The 15641-nt window shown below is 57.0% G+C and overlaps 2 protein-coding genes across 2 annotated transcripts in view; both read right to left on the minus strand.

The window, feature by feature from the left end:
- Positions 1–7451, minus strand: part of CAMKV (CaM kinase like vesicle associated) — an 11770-nt gene extending 4319 nt beyond the window's left edge. The window contains exons 1-2 of the mRNA XM_039837794.1: positions 7259–7451; positions 5–111 (exon numbers count right to left, since the gene is read on the minus strand). Of these exons, the coding sequence (XP_039693728.1) occupies positions 5–99 (95 nt within the window). The 5' untranslated portion in view covers positions 100–111; positions 7259–7451. The remainder of the gene's footprint in view (positions 1–4; positions 112–7258) is intronic.
- A 3365-nt stretch (positions 7452–10816) lies between these two features.
- Positions 10817–14519, minus strand: LOC120581974 (uncharacterized). The gene is made up of 2 exons (XM_039836853.1): positions 12527–14519; positions 10817–12474 (listed from the first exon to the last, which is right to left on the minus strand). Exons 1-2 carry the CDS (start codon positions 14517–14519, stop codon positions 10817–10819), a joined length of 3651 nt encoding a protein of 1216 aa, XP_039692787.1.
- Positions 14520–15641: the final 1122 nt, after the last annotated feature.

Here is a 15641-nt window from a genome sequence, read left to right on the forward strand (position 1 = left end):
TCACGTCTTGATGACCTGTCCCAAATCATATCTGTCAGTCACCTCCGACGGCTGATTATAGTTCTTCTTGTCACCCAGAGTCACACACCCAAACGGCATTGCCAGGCTGAGCTGTAGGCAGGATGGGGTCTGGCTTAGCTACACCGCTCCCCACTTCTCTCTGCCAAACCAGGGGCAGAGTTTGGGGCAGGAAGGGCCAGAGGGTGGTCAGGCTCAGATCCTACCCCTGCTTTTCTGGCCACACCTCCAGCCACTCAGCTTGGCTGCCTGAACTACAATAGCCCAGCTTATGAAAAATGTATTAAACTGACATATCAGGGAATCACGTTACATTATACACACTGAAAAGAAGATTGATCGAATGATCTATTTACATTTCAGCTATTTCACAGATAAAGTGAGTGATAACTACCCATCTCTCAGATAGTCATCTCCGAAAGTCTGAATTTAACCAAAGCAAGTGCTGGCAAAGATGTGGAGAACGTGAGCACTGTTGGTGGAAGGCAACTCTCCCTTTCGAAAAATAGTTTGCTAAAACTCCAGAAGTCGAACATATCCTGTGAACCAGCAATCACACTGCTAAACATATGTCCTACAGAAATGCATACGTTTATGCATACTCATATAACAATGCTCATAGTTGCGATATCCATAATTGCCAAAAACTTGAAACAGCCCAAATATCCATCAACATTGTGATATTGTGTATGTATTACGGCAGAGTAACACAATGGAATATTACATGACAATGGAAATGAAGTAGCTACAGCTATACCCAAGCACAAGGTGAATCTCACAAAACACAGTGTTAAGTGAAAAAGACACAAATGGAGATATATATATATATATATATATATATATATATACATATATATATATGTATGTATATATATATATACACACACACACACATATATATATATATATATATAGAGAGAGAGAGAGAGAGAGAGAGAGAGTGTGTGGTTACATAATCTATAGTCAATGTTATCCCTTATAGAATCGATACAGAGTTCAAAACAGGCAGAGCACTAAGCTATACTGTTTAAGGATATAAACATAGTGGTAAAACTATAAAGTAGAGCTAGGAAATAAACACCGCGAGTCCTTCTAAGAGAAAGAAAGGGTGCAATAGAACCAGAAATCTTGGGGGGATTATGTCGGACCTGTTTCTGAACCTGAGTGGTAGTTTCGCAGCTTTATGATAATTTGTAAAAATGTACGTACAAGTTTTGGCACATTCTGAGGTTTCTGTTATATTTCACAATAAAAAAAGTTAATAAAAGTTATGACCACCCATGCTGAAGAATACTTGGTAGTTATTAAGAGGGATCAAGTAGATTAAAATACACGGCTGTGGACAGTCTTTGAAATGCTTTGTTAAGTGAAAAAGCAAGGGACAGAACGGTGGTTAAGGGCTGCTTTTTGGTAAATTTTTAAAAGTTTATATACCCATGCACACTCACAAATCCTCTCTGGAAGGACAACTAAAAAAGTAAGAGTTCTCTTTGGGGCAAAGATTTGGGTGTTGGAGGGACAGATTTACATCTTTTGTTTACTAACTTTCTGTTAGGATTTCTGTTACGATTACTTTCATTGATTTCATAAATACTGCATTCAGACACAGTGCTTGGGGGATTCCTCAGAGGGAGAACTCCCTTTTGGGTAGAGAAGCAAGGAAAGGCTTTGGCAAGAAGCAGCATTAGAGCTGGGCCTTAGAGGGGAAGGATTCGCCAGAAGGCATGCAGGGGCAATAGCCCAGAAAAGCAAGACAAGCCCGCCTAGGGCCTCACTGCCGGGGCCCACAGGAGACATAGGCAGTCAAGTCCAGGGGACAGGTCCTGGCCAGGGGTGGGTGTTCCAGGAACAACGGCAACCACATGCAACTGACTGCAGTGGGCTCCGGGCCTTCTGGCACCTGTGGCATGGCGCCCTTCGGGTCTGCAACCCCGCCAGCCCTATCCTTACCTGCGGTGCTGGGTGGACTGGCTCCAGCACTCAAAGGAAAGGCACTTGTAGCCCTTGCTCAGAGGTGAACTTCGGGAGGGGAGTTGTTGACAGTGCCAGGATCTTTGCAGACCTGACCCAAAGTCTGCCACCAAAGTCTGCCACCATAATGCCTGGTCACTGTGACACAGACTACAGCAAGCTCTGCACCAAAACTGCATTCAAACTGCTCTGCCTCTGCTGGCTGCACATATGGTCCCTTCAGAGATCAGCACTTGCTGCTCACAGGCCAGGTTGGGCCTTGCCATCCCAGATGCTCCCCTACCTGGGGTCACTCACACCCACAGGATAATGGAGATAGGAGGAAAGAACTTGGACCAGAGGAGTTCTTCCAGCCAGGGTCAAAGGCCAGGACCCACACAAGCCCCACAGCCAGCCTTGGCTGTTACTTGCTTCCTCCCAGGCAGGGAGGGGCCATCTGCTTCCCAGGGGTCACAGTCCTTGAAGTTCCCCTCAAATTTGCCCTCGACATCAGGGAGCAAATCCCATTATTCCTTCATCTGTGTTGTTTCGGCTCAGGGAATGCAAACACATTTCATCAGCGTGATTCAAGCCAGAGCTTAAGCCATCTTGTGAGGCACTGCAGAGGCGAACAAGAGAAGCTTTGAAGATCGTCCCCGACTGTGCGTCTTTGCCACCATGGTCGCAGTCCTGCTCCTGCGTCTGCCGGCGAGGAGCATGTGGCTGGAATCCCACTCTCACAGCTGACAGCAGAGGCACAGCCACCCACCACTGCCGGCCACCCATCTCTATGCCCTAACAATCCGGTGAGGGAGTTAGGGGGCATCAGTCCCCCCTTCTGTGTAGCAATTCCCTTCTCTGGCTGGAATCCAAGGCTGCGTACTGGGCAGAAGGGTGGCACCTCAGCCTGCAGGTCCCTCAAGAGGACTGGGAGGGACCTATGTCCCCGCTTTGTGGTTTTGCTTACACCGTTCCCTCTGACAGGAATGCCCTTCCCCCAAAGCCTCCCAACAGTATCCTATTTGTCACAGCAGTTATTTATAACATGAAAAAAATCAGCAACTACCTAAACATTCAACAACAGGTGACTCGCCAGCTCAACAGTGTCCACTCGATGGCAGGAAGTGTGGGCACTGCCCGTCTTGGCCCCCTGCGGAGCACCCTCCACGTGAGCTAGGTGCTGGCACCAGGGCTAAATCTCTTCTTTTGTTGTGATTTCTGACATTCTAAGGTTGTCTGTGCAACAGATTGTCTAAAACAATCCTGATGCTCCAGACTCAAAATGGCCCTTCTCTGAAATACCTTCCACAACCTCCACCTCCCCCCGCCCCACCTCACTAACTCCTTGCTCTGACGCATGGTGTGGGAGGTTTGCTATATGCCTGTCCCTGATCTTGGCCCAGCTTTTGGCCATACACATGCACTTGTGCCCATAGGGACCCAGGGCTGCTCTTGAGGTCTGTCTTCACCACAGAAATCCGGGCCTTTGCTAACAGTCACATCAGCCGGAAACCATGTCTTAAAGCCTCATGGCCAGGGCAGGGACAGATCTGCCTCCCTGCTACCAAGGCTGCCCTGTTCTCAGCCAGTTGCTGCTTCTCCTCACCAGCCTAAGTGTGCTCACTTGTTCCATCCCCAGCCTGGCCCCAGGGCAAAGCGAGAAGAAAGGGAGGCCCTGCAGATTAGCGCCTTGGTCTCCTCTGCCCCCACGACTCTACCATCTGCCACCCACTGCTGCTGCCTAGGAGGCTGCCGGTGTGTGTACCAAGCTCCCGGTACCTGTCTCCAATAAGGGCGGTCTTGGCCCAGAAGCTGGGAGGAATGGCCAGGGGACAGCTTCCAGAACCGGAAGGCCAGGCAGAAAGGGGTTTGCATTCCTCACCCCCATGGTCCCCGACAGCCCAGGCTCAACACCCAGCAGCGGAGAGCACTCCTTCCAGCGACATAGGATCTGTGCTCTGCCTCAGGTCCACACTGGGGCACAGGAGGGCACAGGAGCACTGAGCAGCCATTTCCCTAGGGACATGGCTTTTCCCATTCTCTGCAGAGAGACTGAATGGTGTGCACAGGGGACTGTCTGAAGGGAGTTTGGGGGAAGTGCAGAGCCTGGCACTGCCACTGCCTTCCAGCTGGCTCTAAGGGAGCCTGAGGGCCAAGCACTCTCCAGTCTGACCCCTGGGCTCAGGCAATAGAGCCTCAGGAAACCCCGAGGGAGCCTCTGCCTGTTGGTGCCCTGGTAATAAAGGGTCCTCTAGAGGCCCTATTGCACCTTAAGGTAAGTCAGGCCCAGGGGACGCCCAAGTGGGACAGAGGACAGCTGCAGGGGCCAGGAAGTCCCACCTGGGAGTCCTGTCCTCTTCTCCACTAGGGTCAGCCTGGATCAAGTCCCACCTCCTTAGCCATAAACAGGAGTTTTCTGCTCCCTGCTCCCCTGCCGTGTGGGGCACCAGAGCTTGCAGCAAATCTAGGGAGGCCAGGAGGGGCCCAGGAGGCCTCCGGCTGCCTCCCAACAACTGTGGACAACACCTCCCAATTTAGTGGCAGCTGTGAACACCAGCCTGCAGGCACCCCCTCCCCTTCTCCGTTCTCCTCTCTCAGGGACTGGGGCCAGGTTTCCTGCTGTAATGGACATGCCTAGGCCCAAGGCCTGCCTGGTCGACTGCCGAAGCCTTCCTCGCAGGACCAGGGGAAATAGAGACCTTACTCAGGGTCTGGTGTCAGGAGGCAGAGCCAAGCTTCTAGCCTACCATCCAGCTGCCCTGTCCTTCAGGGAACTGGGTAGGGGGCTGCCCTGGCTGGGCCTCGGGCTCTAGCTAAACCATGGCCCACAGTTCCTGCTGCTGACTCTCTAGCTAATGAGGGAGTAAGGGGGGGTACATTTCCAGTCTCGGGGGTCGGCATACTGTCCAGGGCTGCCTCTAGAAAGTTCAGCCCTCAACATGTAGGCAGAGTCAAGAGCCAACCGACCCCTTCCAGGCACCTGGGGTCCCAATCTTTGAACCCCTGAAGGAAAATCCACTGCTCCCTTGTGGGTGGAGGAGGGGAAATGCAGGGGAGGGCTCCAGAGCAAAGGGTTGCTACGGTGATGGAAGTTTTAAAACAAGGGGAGGGGGCAGGGAGAGCTGTTGGCCAAACTCTTTCTCCAAGAATTCCCTGAGGCTTTGGCATGGTTCCTTTCTCGGGGTTTCTCTGACCCTGGTCCCTATCAAGGAAGGGGAGGTGGGGAGCAAGAGGGACTGAGAGAGGGGCAGGGACCCAGAGAGACAAAGGCAGAATCTGCTATGGAAATGAAGCAAAGAGCCGAATGCAGCCACAAGGATATCGAAGGAGAAGGTGGGCAGGGGGTTCTGAAGGGGCCTATGGGAGAATCTGCTCCTCCACGGCCATGTGCTCTGAACACCTAGGCCTGAAGCTGCCCCGGTGCCGGACTTTGGAGACTGAACCCTCCTGTATCTCCCAGGCATGCACCGAACTCGGTGTGGGAGGCACAGCCGTAGCCCTGGGGGAAGAGGCCAGCTGTTGCCGTCCCTAAGTCAGAACAGTTCCTCGGCCCCTCCCCTGTCATCACGGCAGCTTAGGTAAGGCTGGTCCCACATGGAGAAGGCACAAGCATGGGGGATGGAAATGAAGCCTGGAGACCCGGCTGGAACCCTTCACAGTCCTCCTCTCAGCTGGCCGAGCTCTGCCTGGACTCCCTGGCCACACACACCCACCCCCTTCTGCTATCTTCAGGCTTTGGGTCCCCAGGGCCCCTCTTGCAGCTCTGCTTAATTCCCCGCCACTGCCGTCCCTCTCCCAATGGTGGGTCCTGTCAGGAGAGCCAGAAATGGCACCCCAAGCAACCTAGAAACAGGATGACAACCACACAGCCCCACCTTCCCTTGCCTCAGTTTCCCTGGATGGAGATCATGGACTATGTGGCCTTCTCCCAGGGCAAGGATTGATGGCCTACTAGTGAATAGTGGCCAGGACATGGGCTAGAGGGGAGGGCCAGCAGCAGATACGGAGAAGGCAGTCTATGGCACCTGCAGGTCCCCACCAAATGCTGTAAAAGAAAATGAAAGGGACCTCTGCTTGACCCTGAGGGAAGTAGAGAAATGGATATCCCAGCGGAGAAAAATGCGTTTCCTCCTCCCCCACCCCGCCCCCGCCCACCTCCCTCCCCCAGATGGCCAAGCTGACAGAATCAACAACCCCCACCCCCCAAACCCCGCCAGGTTCCCCGGGCTCCGCAGGTGGTCTTTGGGGGTTCCAAAGCCTGGGCCTTGAAGGAGGGGGCAGGGACAGGGGGCGGACTGTTGCAGACTGAGCTTTTGGTGAGGGACAGAGGGCCCTGTTTCCCAGGAGGGAACCTGGTGGAGCAGGCTCTCCGAGGGGGTGCGGACAACAGCAGTTTGGCAGAGCTGTGGGGGGCTGGGAGAGGCTAGGGTCTCTGCCAGACATTACAGGCTAGGAAATGCAGAATCTCACTGCTCATTGTCCACCTCCTCCCAGCCAAGGGCCCTGCCTCCTACCGCGGTGCTGCCCTGACCCCCTTCCCCAGTGCTGCTGACTCGCCCCCGCTGGCACAGCAACACACATGCGGGAGGCACACGTGTGAGCACCAAGCCCCGCACCTCCCAGTAGAAACATGTGCGTCCCCCGCCCCCACCGCCCAGCGCTGAGTCGGTGCCCTGGACCCCCGGCTGGGCCCCACGTTGCGGCTTGGAAGCTAGATCTTGGCTGGGGGCTACTGGCCCGCAGGGGTTGGAGCCCCCTCCCCCACTCGGCAGCCCCGCCCAGCCCCCTCCAGGTTGTCGCCCATAAAGAACTCTCCGTTGTCATGGAAATTAGTGACTGCTTTGTGGGAGGGAGGGGGGCGGGGGCAGTTGGGAGGGGCAGGAGGCGGCTCTGGGAGTCAGAAGCTACCCCTCAGCCCTCCGCCCCTACCCCCAGTGGAGCACCACGAATGTCCGAGGGTTAAGATGCTCACATTTAGGAGCCTTGCAAGACTGGGGGCAAGGGGTGGGCAAGGTGGTGGTGGGGATAGGAAGAGGAGATTTGCCTGGTCTTGAATCTCAGAGGCTTCCCCTGGGACCCCCGAGCCTTCAGGGGTGACAGGGAACTTTAGCCCAACCCCGCACGCCGCCCCCTGAATCTGCAGAGCCCGCGTGCTCTGCCCTCTCCGGGGCCCCAAGCCCTCGCGGGGTCCCCGCACATTCGGCGACCCAAACCTCGAGCCAGAGACCCAATCCTTCAAGACCCCACGATGTACGTTCGGGAGGCGCCCCCCGCCCAGCCCGCCCCGCACCTGCAGCGCCGGTCGATCACAGGGAGGAAGCGATCGCGACTTCAGTGGGGGCACCGAGGGCTCCGGGGGCGGCGGGGAGAATCTGCTCCGGGCACGCGGGTCAGACGCGGCGCCAGCTGCAGCCGCTTTGGCTCACGAACCTCCAGCATCTCCCGCCGCTCGCCCGCACCGGATTTGCACCCCGGGCCGGGGGCGGGCTGGGGGCGGGGCTTCTCTCAACTGGCTCCGCCCCGTCCCTGGAGGAGCCGGAGGCAGGAATCCCACCCCAACGCAGGCGGACAAGGGAGTGGTAGTGGAGTCGATGAGCACTGACCTGCCTGGCCCCGCCAGGCTCTCAAAGGCTCCCTTAGGCCCTGGGACTGACTGGGCAACAGGAGTCGGGAGGGCCTTCTTCTTATGCCCATTGTAGGGACTGGGGAGTGGGAAGTGTGAGGAAAGCCTGAGTCCCAGACCAGCACAGGAGTCTCTTGGCAGGTAGTAACCCCTAGGGGACCCGTGCTCTGCCCAGCTCCCAAAACATGACCCAAAGGGTGGAACTCGCTTAGAAAAACCAAGTAAGCAGTTGCTAGGGTAAACCGCACCACAGACTAGCATCCCCTAGCCAGGAGTAGTAAACACACCCAGGGGGGGAATGTTGTGTGTGCAAGAGGTTTGTGCAAGAGGTCAGTGAGGGCTCCAGATCATGATGGCAGAGTCTCCTTTCCAGCCCAACCTCCACTCCCGCAAGGCCAAAACCATTTCCATCACCAAGTCCGAGTCAGGGGGTCTGGCCCAGTCTGCCCCTCCTTTGTAGCACTAAATTTCCTAAGCTATAAAAGTCACCTATGGCATGGTGTGGAATCTGCTTTCTTCTCAGCTGTATCAGCTTCAGACACTTCATGAGCAGCACCACCATCAGAGGCGTGGGCTGGGATATGGGGATACAGGAGAACTGGTCCATAACCACACCTGTCCTCTGACTGGAGGAGGCTGCGAACTGGCAGGCAGAAGCTCTAAAGGAGGTCCTTGGCTATTTCTCTGTCCCTTGTCAGGCAGGTGCATGGACCCAGTGCTTGCTCCGCTTCCCCTCACAAGCCCTAAGGCCAGTATCTGAAGGCCAGACTTAAGCTTCTCAGTGCCAGCCCAACCTTCCTAGTTAGCTTTCTGACCCCATCCTGGGTGGGGTCCTCTCCAAACTCTTCACCATGTTGAGTGAGTCTCTCCTGCATGACTCTCCAAGCCCGCTGGCAGGAGTGACTGCCCAAGAGAGGAAGCTGGGGCTGGGGCTGGAAGGCTATCCTGGGAAACGACTGTTCAAACAAGGCCCCTCAATACCTTCCTCCAGAGGGGGTATTGAGGAGCCCTTTACATCCTTCCCTGGCTTTGGGTCACCTGTTCCAGGTCAGGCTGGTGCCACCTCTGGGTGGTCTCAGTCCTGGCACCAGCTCCACCAGTGAGTAGGAATCTCCTGGCACGCTGAGCATCTGCAGCGCAGAGCCTGTGTCTCATCTCGGTGTACTCAGTTCATGTCTGCAGAATGAATGAATGGCCCGGCACTCAGTTCCCACCGTCCTTGAAACACTGGTTCTCTGAGTTGTATGGTGTAGCTGAGCCATGGCCTGCTGACCTCACACATGTCACACACATTTTCTGTCTTTCCCAAAGGCCATGGATACCCAGGCGTGGAGAAACTGAGCTGAGGAGAGGCTGGAATGGGGGATTTAGAGGTAGGGGAAGAGGTGACTTGCTAGAGCCCTTCCTGCTGCTGGCAGTGCTCCACCTTTTCTTGGTCCTGTGCACACTCCATGTGCCTGTGGGTGAGAACACGTGGCAGGGTGTGCATGCACACGTGTGAGTGTGTCTCTGTGTGTGCGCTCTTATGCTGAAGGAAAAGGCGACAGTACAGTGTGTGCAGTGGTGCCCAGGGGCACGTGTGTCTGGATTCTGTGTGCACCCAGGCGTGCTTGCTCGCACGTGCGCATGGATGCTGTAACTAGTCCCTGGAGCTAATGGTCCCTGGAGACACACTGGTCCCCGTCCTGCCTGGCACAGGCCTCAGGACTGTGGAGACTGAATCAGGATGGGAGGGCAGGACATGGGAAGAGGCTGGGTCACGCCCAGGCGCAGACAGGGGCTGTGATTATCCTGTGTCATTGGCCGTTTCTAGTCTCTCCAACTAAGGCAGCCCCTCACTCCCAGGTGTGTGTGTGCGTGTGTGTGTGTGTGTGTGCGTGCGGCGTGATGGGGAGGTGTAGCCAAGTCTTTGCCCTTTGTGGAGAGGGTAGCCTAAAGATGAAAACCTAGGATTGGAACTGGTTCATGGCTTGTCCCTCAGCCCCCAGCCAGAGAAGCACGGGCAGGGCAGGGCTCCATCGTCTTGGCTTCGATCTCCAGCTGCCCTCTGATCAAGAAGTAGCAATACCAGCTGAATGCCATCCTTTCAGCTTTCCTAGACCATGGACTGTGCCGACAGAGCTTCATTCCTATCCCGACTCTCAGGGCCAGACAATCTGGGGCCTTGGCTTCTAGCCACCCCCTGGCTAGAGGATGGTGGGAGACCGTAGCACAGGGCAGAGTTTGGGATAAGAGCGGGGTCAGTTGGCACTGGCATTGCCTGGTGACCTCTATGAGGGCCTCCTGAGGAGGCCTGTAGCCTGACCCCGATGTGGGCGGGGGCTGCCTGGGTTGAGAGGCCGAAGAGAGAAGGGAACCCAGAGTTGGCTGTTCTGGCTCCCACCAGAGCTAGACGGTCCTAGAGGGCAGGACGAGGTGCGAAGCTTTGTATCCACAGAGCCTACAGGGCAGGCCAGAGCCTCATCTCCCAGTTCAGGTTGTACCTCCACCCCCAGAAGCCAGGACTTATCTGCCCTCCTACCCTGATTTCCTGCCCCAGGGTAGGCCAGTACTCCCACACCTTCTTATTCTGTCTGGTGGACAGAAGCCCCTGCCAACCTAGCACAGAGCTCTCCAGCCAAAGATCAGACTTTAGGAGGTACCTACATTACCAGGTCAGTTCCCCCAAGAAGCCCAGACTCTGACAGGAGCTGCCTCTTGGGGGCAACAATGCTCCAGGCCCCCAGCCATCTTTGAAACTGTTGGGCTGTTATCTATGTTGCTGGCCTCAGCCCCCCGTAGAGGGCCCAAAATGGGGGAAGGCAAGTAGTCTTCTCCTCTGGAGCTAGGGGAGGGGGCTGCCCCCCCTCGTGACTCACTCCAGGCTGTGTGGGTTATTACATTATGTTTGAAATTGCCATGGCAACCAGCTGGCAATCAAGGGTAATTGCGCTTGTCGCCAGGGCAACGGGGCAAAACCCACAGCAGCCACTCTCTGTGTTTGCCCTTGGGGTGCAGTAAAGGTCAGGCTAGACCAGAGCCAATGCCAAGGGGCTCTGGGGCTCTCTAGAAAGGATAGAATTGCCAGGACCCATAGAGTTCCAGTGTACAGAGGCAGGGTGTGCCTTAGGAGTGCCAAGGCCCCCATCCCTGACCCCGTGCCAGGATACCTGCCCTTTCCACACCATCCTGGGCCTAAAACATGCCACAGAGCTCAAAGCAAGCAGAACCAGAACTTTTATGTGCTCACAGATGGTACTTGTAGATGGCCCATGGGCCTTCCTCCTCGTACTCACGGCGGCTGAGCCATAGGCTCTGGAAGGAATCCCGGGACACCATGATGGAGCCTCCAAGCCAAGCGGCAACAGCACGGTGGGGAGAGGCCAGCACAGTGGCACAGGGGCCCAGCTCCTGTCTCAGACGCTCAGGAAAGCCACTCACCAGGGTGCTGCCACCATCCAGCACCACGTTGGCCAGCAGCTGCTCCTGCTGCTTGGCCTCCAGCCGGCTGATGCTTAGGAGGGCTAATTGTGGGAGGCCTGGCTGGTTGAGGCCTAGCAGATTGGGCTGGAAGAGGGCCTCAGGGCAGCGGAAGCGCTCAGAGCCTAGCTTGATGACCTGCTTGTCTGGAAGCACAAAGTCTACCCGGGCCTGGGTCTCAGCGTGGGCCATCTCGGTTGCCATATCCCTGGTCACGTAGCAGCAGGCCTCTTTAATCTGGTTGACCAGGCTTGCCTTGGGCGGTGAGTGGCCTCCTGCCAGCAAGAGCTGAGCCAGGTATTCAGTGAGATCAGCACCGGCCACATCCAGCCGGTAGGTGTCAAGTGGGGCTAGATCCCCAGTGAGGATGGGTGCCACATAGGAGGTGCCATGGCCGCTGCCCAGCACCAGCCCAGTGGTGCGCCCGTAAGCATAGAGTGCCAGCAGGGCCTGATGCACTGTCTGCATGGCTGGCACATGGAAACACTCAAAGAGTATTTCAGCCACCTTTTCTCGGTTGGTACGCGGTGAGATGGGTGAGTCGGCCACAAGCACTGCCAGCTCCTCGGGCTGCATGCCCAGGCTGCAATAGAACAGATGCTGCCACAGCACCTCCAGTGCATCCCAGTCAGAGACTACTCCTCGATTCAGCACCGAGCAGGAGCCCTCTAGGTTCTCGGGAACCACATACCTGGGCTGGCCCTGGACTGACTGCTGCAGCAGCTGGACACGTGAGGGCACCACGCTGAGGACATGGTCCTCTCCAGCCAGTCCACACTTGGTGAAGCCCGTGCCTGTGTCAATCACCACAGCCGTCATGTTCTGGTAGGGGCCCAGCGAGTGGCGGCAGAGCACTGGGGACTGTACTGGCAGATCATCCTTGGTGGGCACCAGCTCATAGCAGGCCCCGCGAACCAGGTCAAGGTGTGTGATCATTGATGAGCCTGGAATGTCTTTAGCTGTCAGCTTGAACTGGGAACTCTGGGGCTCGGTGCTCACCATGGCCATGGGCAGGACCTTGCAGCCAGTGCCAGGTGTGGTGAATGTGATCAGAGGGAGCTGCTCCTCTTGGGCCCTATGAGAGCTGCCAGGTTGCCAGGATGAGAGCCGATGTGTGCTGGAGCTAGTAGCAGCACCGGTGCCCACCTTTTCACTGCTCACATAGACGCAGGTCTTTCTGGGAGCCAGGGACCCCCGAAGTACTCCCACATGGGTGGGCAGACGCAAGGGCTCACCTTTCTGGCATGGGACAGAGGCCTGGCCAGGCTTCCTGGTGGTGGTGGTGGGGCCTCTTGAAAGGATGGGCTCTTTGGAGATGGGGGTTCTTGGGGAAAGAGGGCTGCCAGTGAGAGAAAGCTGCCTGGAAAGAGGGCTCCAGGAGAGAGGGCTGATCAGGAAGGGAGGCTGCTTGGTAGGGGGGGCTGCTCAGCTAGGCATAGGTATCCAGAAAGGTGGGTCTGCCTGAGAAAGGGCCACTGCTCAGAAGAGGGGGCTGACCAGTTGGAGGGGGCTGTCTAGCAAGGGGGTGCTGCTCAGCTAGTGGGGGCCAACCATGAAGTTGGGCCTGCCCAGCGCCTTCAGCCAGAGGGTTGTCAAGGTGAGCAGTAATGACCTCTTTCTGGTTGCGTCTGCCTATACCCCCCTGGGGCAGGGCTCTGGGTGCCTCCTGGGGTTTGGCTGAAGGAAGAGGCTCATGAGTCTGCTCTGCATTCATCCACTGTGGTTGCTTGGCCTGGACCGTTGGAGTGTCCGGCATCCCAGAGGCATCCAGCATCCAGATGGTGCGACTAAATTCATCTTTTTCAGCATCAGGTTTGGACCAGCCAGGATGATGGACATGGCTTATTGTCCTCTCACCAAGTTGGAGGGGCATCCCCAATGGAACAGGCCTAGTGAGCATCCCCCGCCTGATGGGTGACTCAGTACCAGGGGAGACTTGTGACTCCAGGTTGAGCCTAGCCTCCTTGGGAACCAAGGCCACCTCTCGGTAGCTGCCAGATGAGAGGCTAGAGGGCACGGGGCTGGACAGCATGGCTGAGGTGGACCAAAAGCTGGAGCGATTTCTATCAGGGGAGAAAACGGGTGTTGCCAATGGCCGAGTGGACAGCATATTTTCAGAAGCATGGATGGATGGGTGGTTGGGCATGAGGCCCACCAGAACTGCCCGTGAGCCCATGGGGTCATGGCACATCAGCCCCATCCTGGTGTTGCCCGTGGCCATATCAAACACCAGCACGTGGTCTTCCTGAGTGTCCCAGAGCTGGCAAGTAGGGGCACCAGAAGGGGCGCTCTGCATGGCTTCCCTAGGAGACTGGACTGGGCACTGCGTGTGGCCGATTACTTGGTCAGCGGAGAGTGGCACACTGGAGCAGGTGTTGTCACGAACATTAAGGGGCTGCTGCACTGGCTGAGAGGAGTGGATATGGCTGCTCCTCAGGGACTTGGGGGTTCCCGGGGTTCCTGAGACTGCTGTGGGGTTGCCTGGCCTGGAGGTTTGGATGAGGGGTTTCTCTGCTGGGTTTTCAGGCTGCTTGGGTCCCACCTGCTTTCTGGCAACCTCAAGCTCCTGGGCCTGGTCTGGGGACTCTTTCGCAGTGGCTGCTGGGGTGGGAGGCTCCTCCTGAGAACAGAAATTCATTTCGTCCTGGCATTGGTTGCCACACGTCTCGAGCAGGTCATCATGGGACAAGCTCTTGGTGATGGCAGTGCTTTCAGTCAAGTGGTCGGGGTTGCGGGTGTAAGGTTCAGCCGCTGCTGGCATTGGTATTGGATCCAGAGCTGGAGTATTTGTCTCAGGTGGAGTTGGAGGAGTCTGAGCTGGATACAGGCATTTGCCCTGGCCCTGATCTTGGGCTGGAGCCGGAAAAGGACCTTGGGCTACAGCTGAGCCATCCTCTGCTGAAACGAGGCCGGGTAGCCACTGGCTCCTCCTAATGCCCAAGGGAGTTTTCTGGTCAGGCTTGCAGGGACCTTTGCCCCAGCCTACCAGGACTTTCGCGGGAGCCTTGCTCTCCCTCGCAACCTGCACCTGAAACCAGGAGCGGCATCCGTGCTGGACCATGTCCCTGGTGCTGTCACCGCGCGTGAACAAGGGTAGGGCCAGGGTCTCATTATCCATGACGAGATGCACTTGGGCTTCCGTGGTGGGGCTTGGAAACAGGCTAGTGGAGGAGAGTCTTGGGGCATCCTGGGAGGCCCACTCATAGCCACAGTGAGCGCTAACCTCAGCAGGGTCCTGGGGTAGCTGGTGAATGGGCTCAGGGATGTGGGCCTGGGAGGCTGGGCCACAAGCCCCATCAGTCATGGCCTCAGTGGACAATGGCAACCCCTGCCTGAAGTATCTGGACCCTGAGTTTATCAAAGGTCCCTGGGACTCTCTGAGGCCACCCCCCAGCTGCTGGCTGCTGGCTGAGGGGTGGCCCTGGGGGCCCGATGGATCAGGGCCCCCCACCTTCTTGGTGACTTCCATAGTCCTACTCCATGCTCTAGGTGCCCTGCCCCCACTTCGTTGCCATGGCAACTCCACACATCACAGCCCCCAGTGACCTGGGGAGGTGACAGAGTGTGGGAAACCAGGGGCCCCACCCCCTTGAGAAATGGGGGCCTGCCTAGGGAACCCTGGGAGATAGAAAGGCCCAGGGAGCCTGCCAGTTCTAGGCCTGCCTCCTCTCCCCTTGCCAGCCATGTGACCTCTCTGCCCAGGCCAGCTGTAGAGTGAGGGCAGTGCCTCGGGAGCAGGGGGCTAGTGTAAGGCCAAGGGAGGAAGGTAGGCAGGGAAAAGACGAGGAAGCCCCTGGGTTCCCGGTCTATCTCAGGTGCCACACTGGGCTCTTTCTCCTCATTTCCCATGTGGCAAGTTGAGACTAAGCCCTGACCGAGGGGCACAGCTACAGGTATGTGACACGAGGCCCTTCACGGGAGTCAAAGACCCTTTACCACTCAGTCCTGGGAGGTAGAAGAGGGTGAGGGGCCCAGGCCCAGGCCCAGGCCCAAGCTCCCCTCCCCCATGTTCCTCGGCTCCCGCTCCAGGGACAGCAGCTCCCTGGCAATCTTTCTGCTCCAGATGGTTCTCTGCCTGTGCCTCACATAGCCCCCTCCCCAGAGCCACATGTCCTTGAAACCTAAGACCAGTATCCCACAGAGGTGGAGATGGGGACTGCAAGGGTGGGGGTGGGGCCTCAGCTCAGAATTCTCAAGTCAGAAGGTTCTAGCTCTTGTTACATCGTGTCAACTTCACCTTGGCCAGAAGCGGGACAGATCAGTGAGCGTAGGACTAGGCCACAGTAAACATGGTGCCAGCCAAGTGGCAATTCCAAGATGGGACACAGTAGTGACATAGTGGCTACGGGGTTGTCCACACAGCGGGCACAGGGCTGGTCCCCAGTGGGGCATGGTGGGTGTAGGACTGGACACGCGGCATGCTCAGCTACAGTGAAGACAAGTTGGACGAAGGACTGGACACAGGGTGGGCGCCCTAGCTACTAGACCAGGTGGGCAGTTCCAGCCTCTATTTCTTAAGTGAGCAAACGGAGGGGCACGGGGAAGTGGGACCTGCCTAGGCCATCAGCCCAGGACCGGACATGCCCCACAA

Source organism: Pteropus medius, unplaced genomic scaffold (genome assembly GCF_902729225.1).
Source record: "Pteropus medius unplaced genomic scaffold, Ma_sr-lr_union100, whole genome shotgun sequence".
Lineage (NCBI taxonomy): Eukaryota > Metazoa > Chordata > Mammalia > Chiroptera > Pteropodidae > Pteropus > Pteropus medius.

Bases quoted from the DNA above. Each gene is read 5' to 3' on its own strand.
- LOC120581974 (XM_039836853.1), bottom strand. From the start codon at position 14,519: ATGGAAGTCACCAAGAAGGTGGGGGGCCCTGATCCATCGGGCCCCCAG. The intron at 12,475-12,526 runs GTGGCCCTTTCT...TGCCTAGCTGAG, and splicing joins TCAGCCCCCTCTTCTGAGCA to CAGCCCCCCCTACCAAGCAG.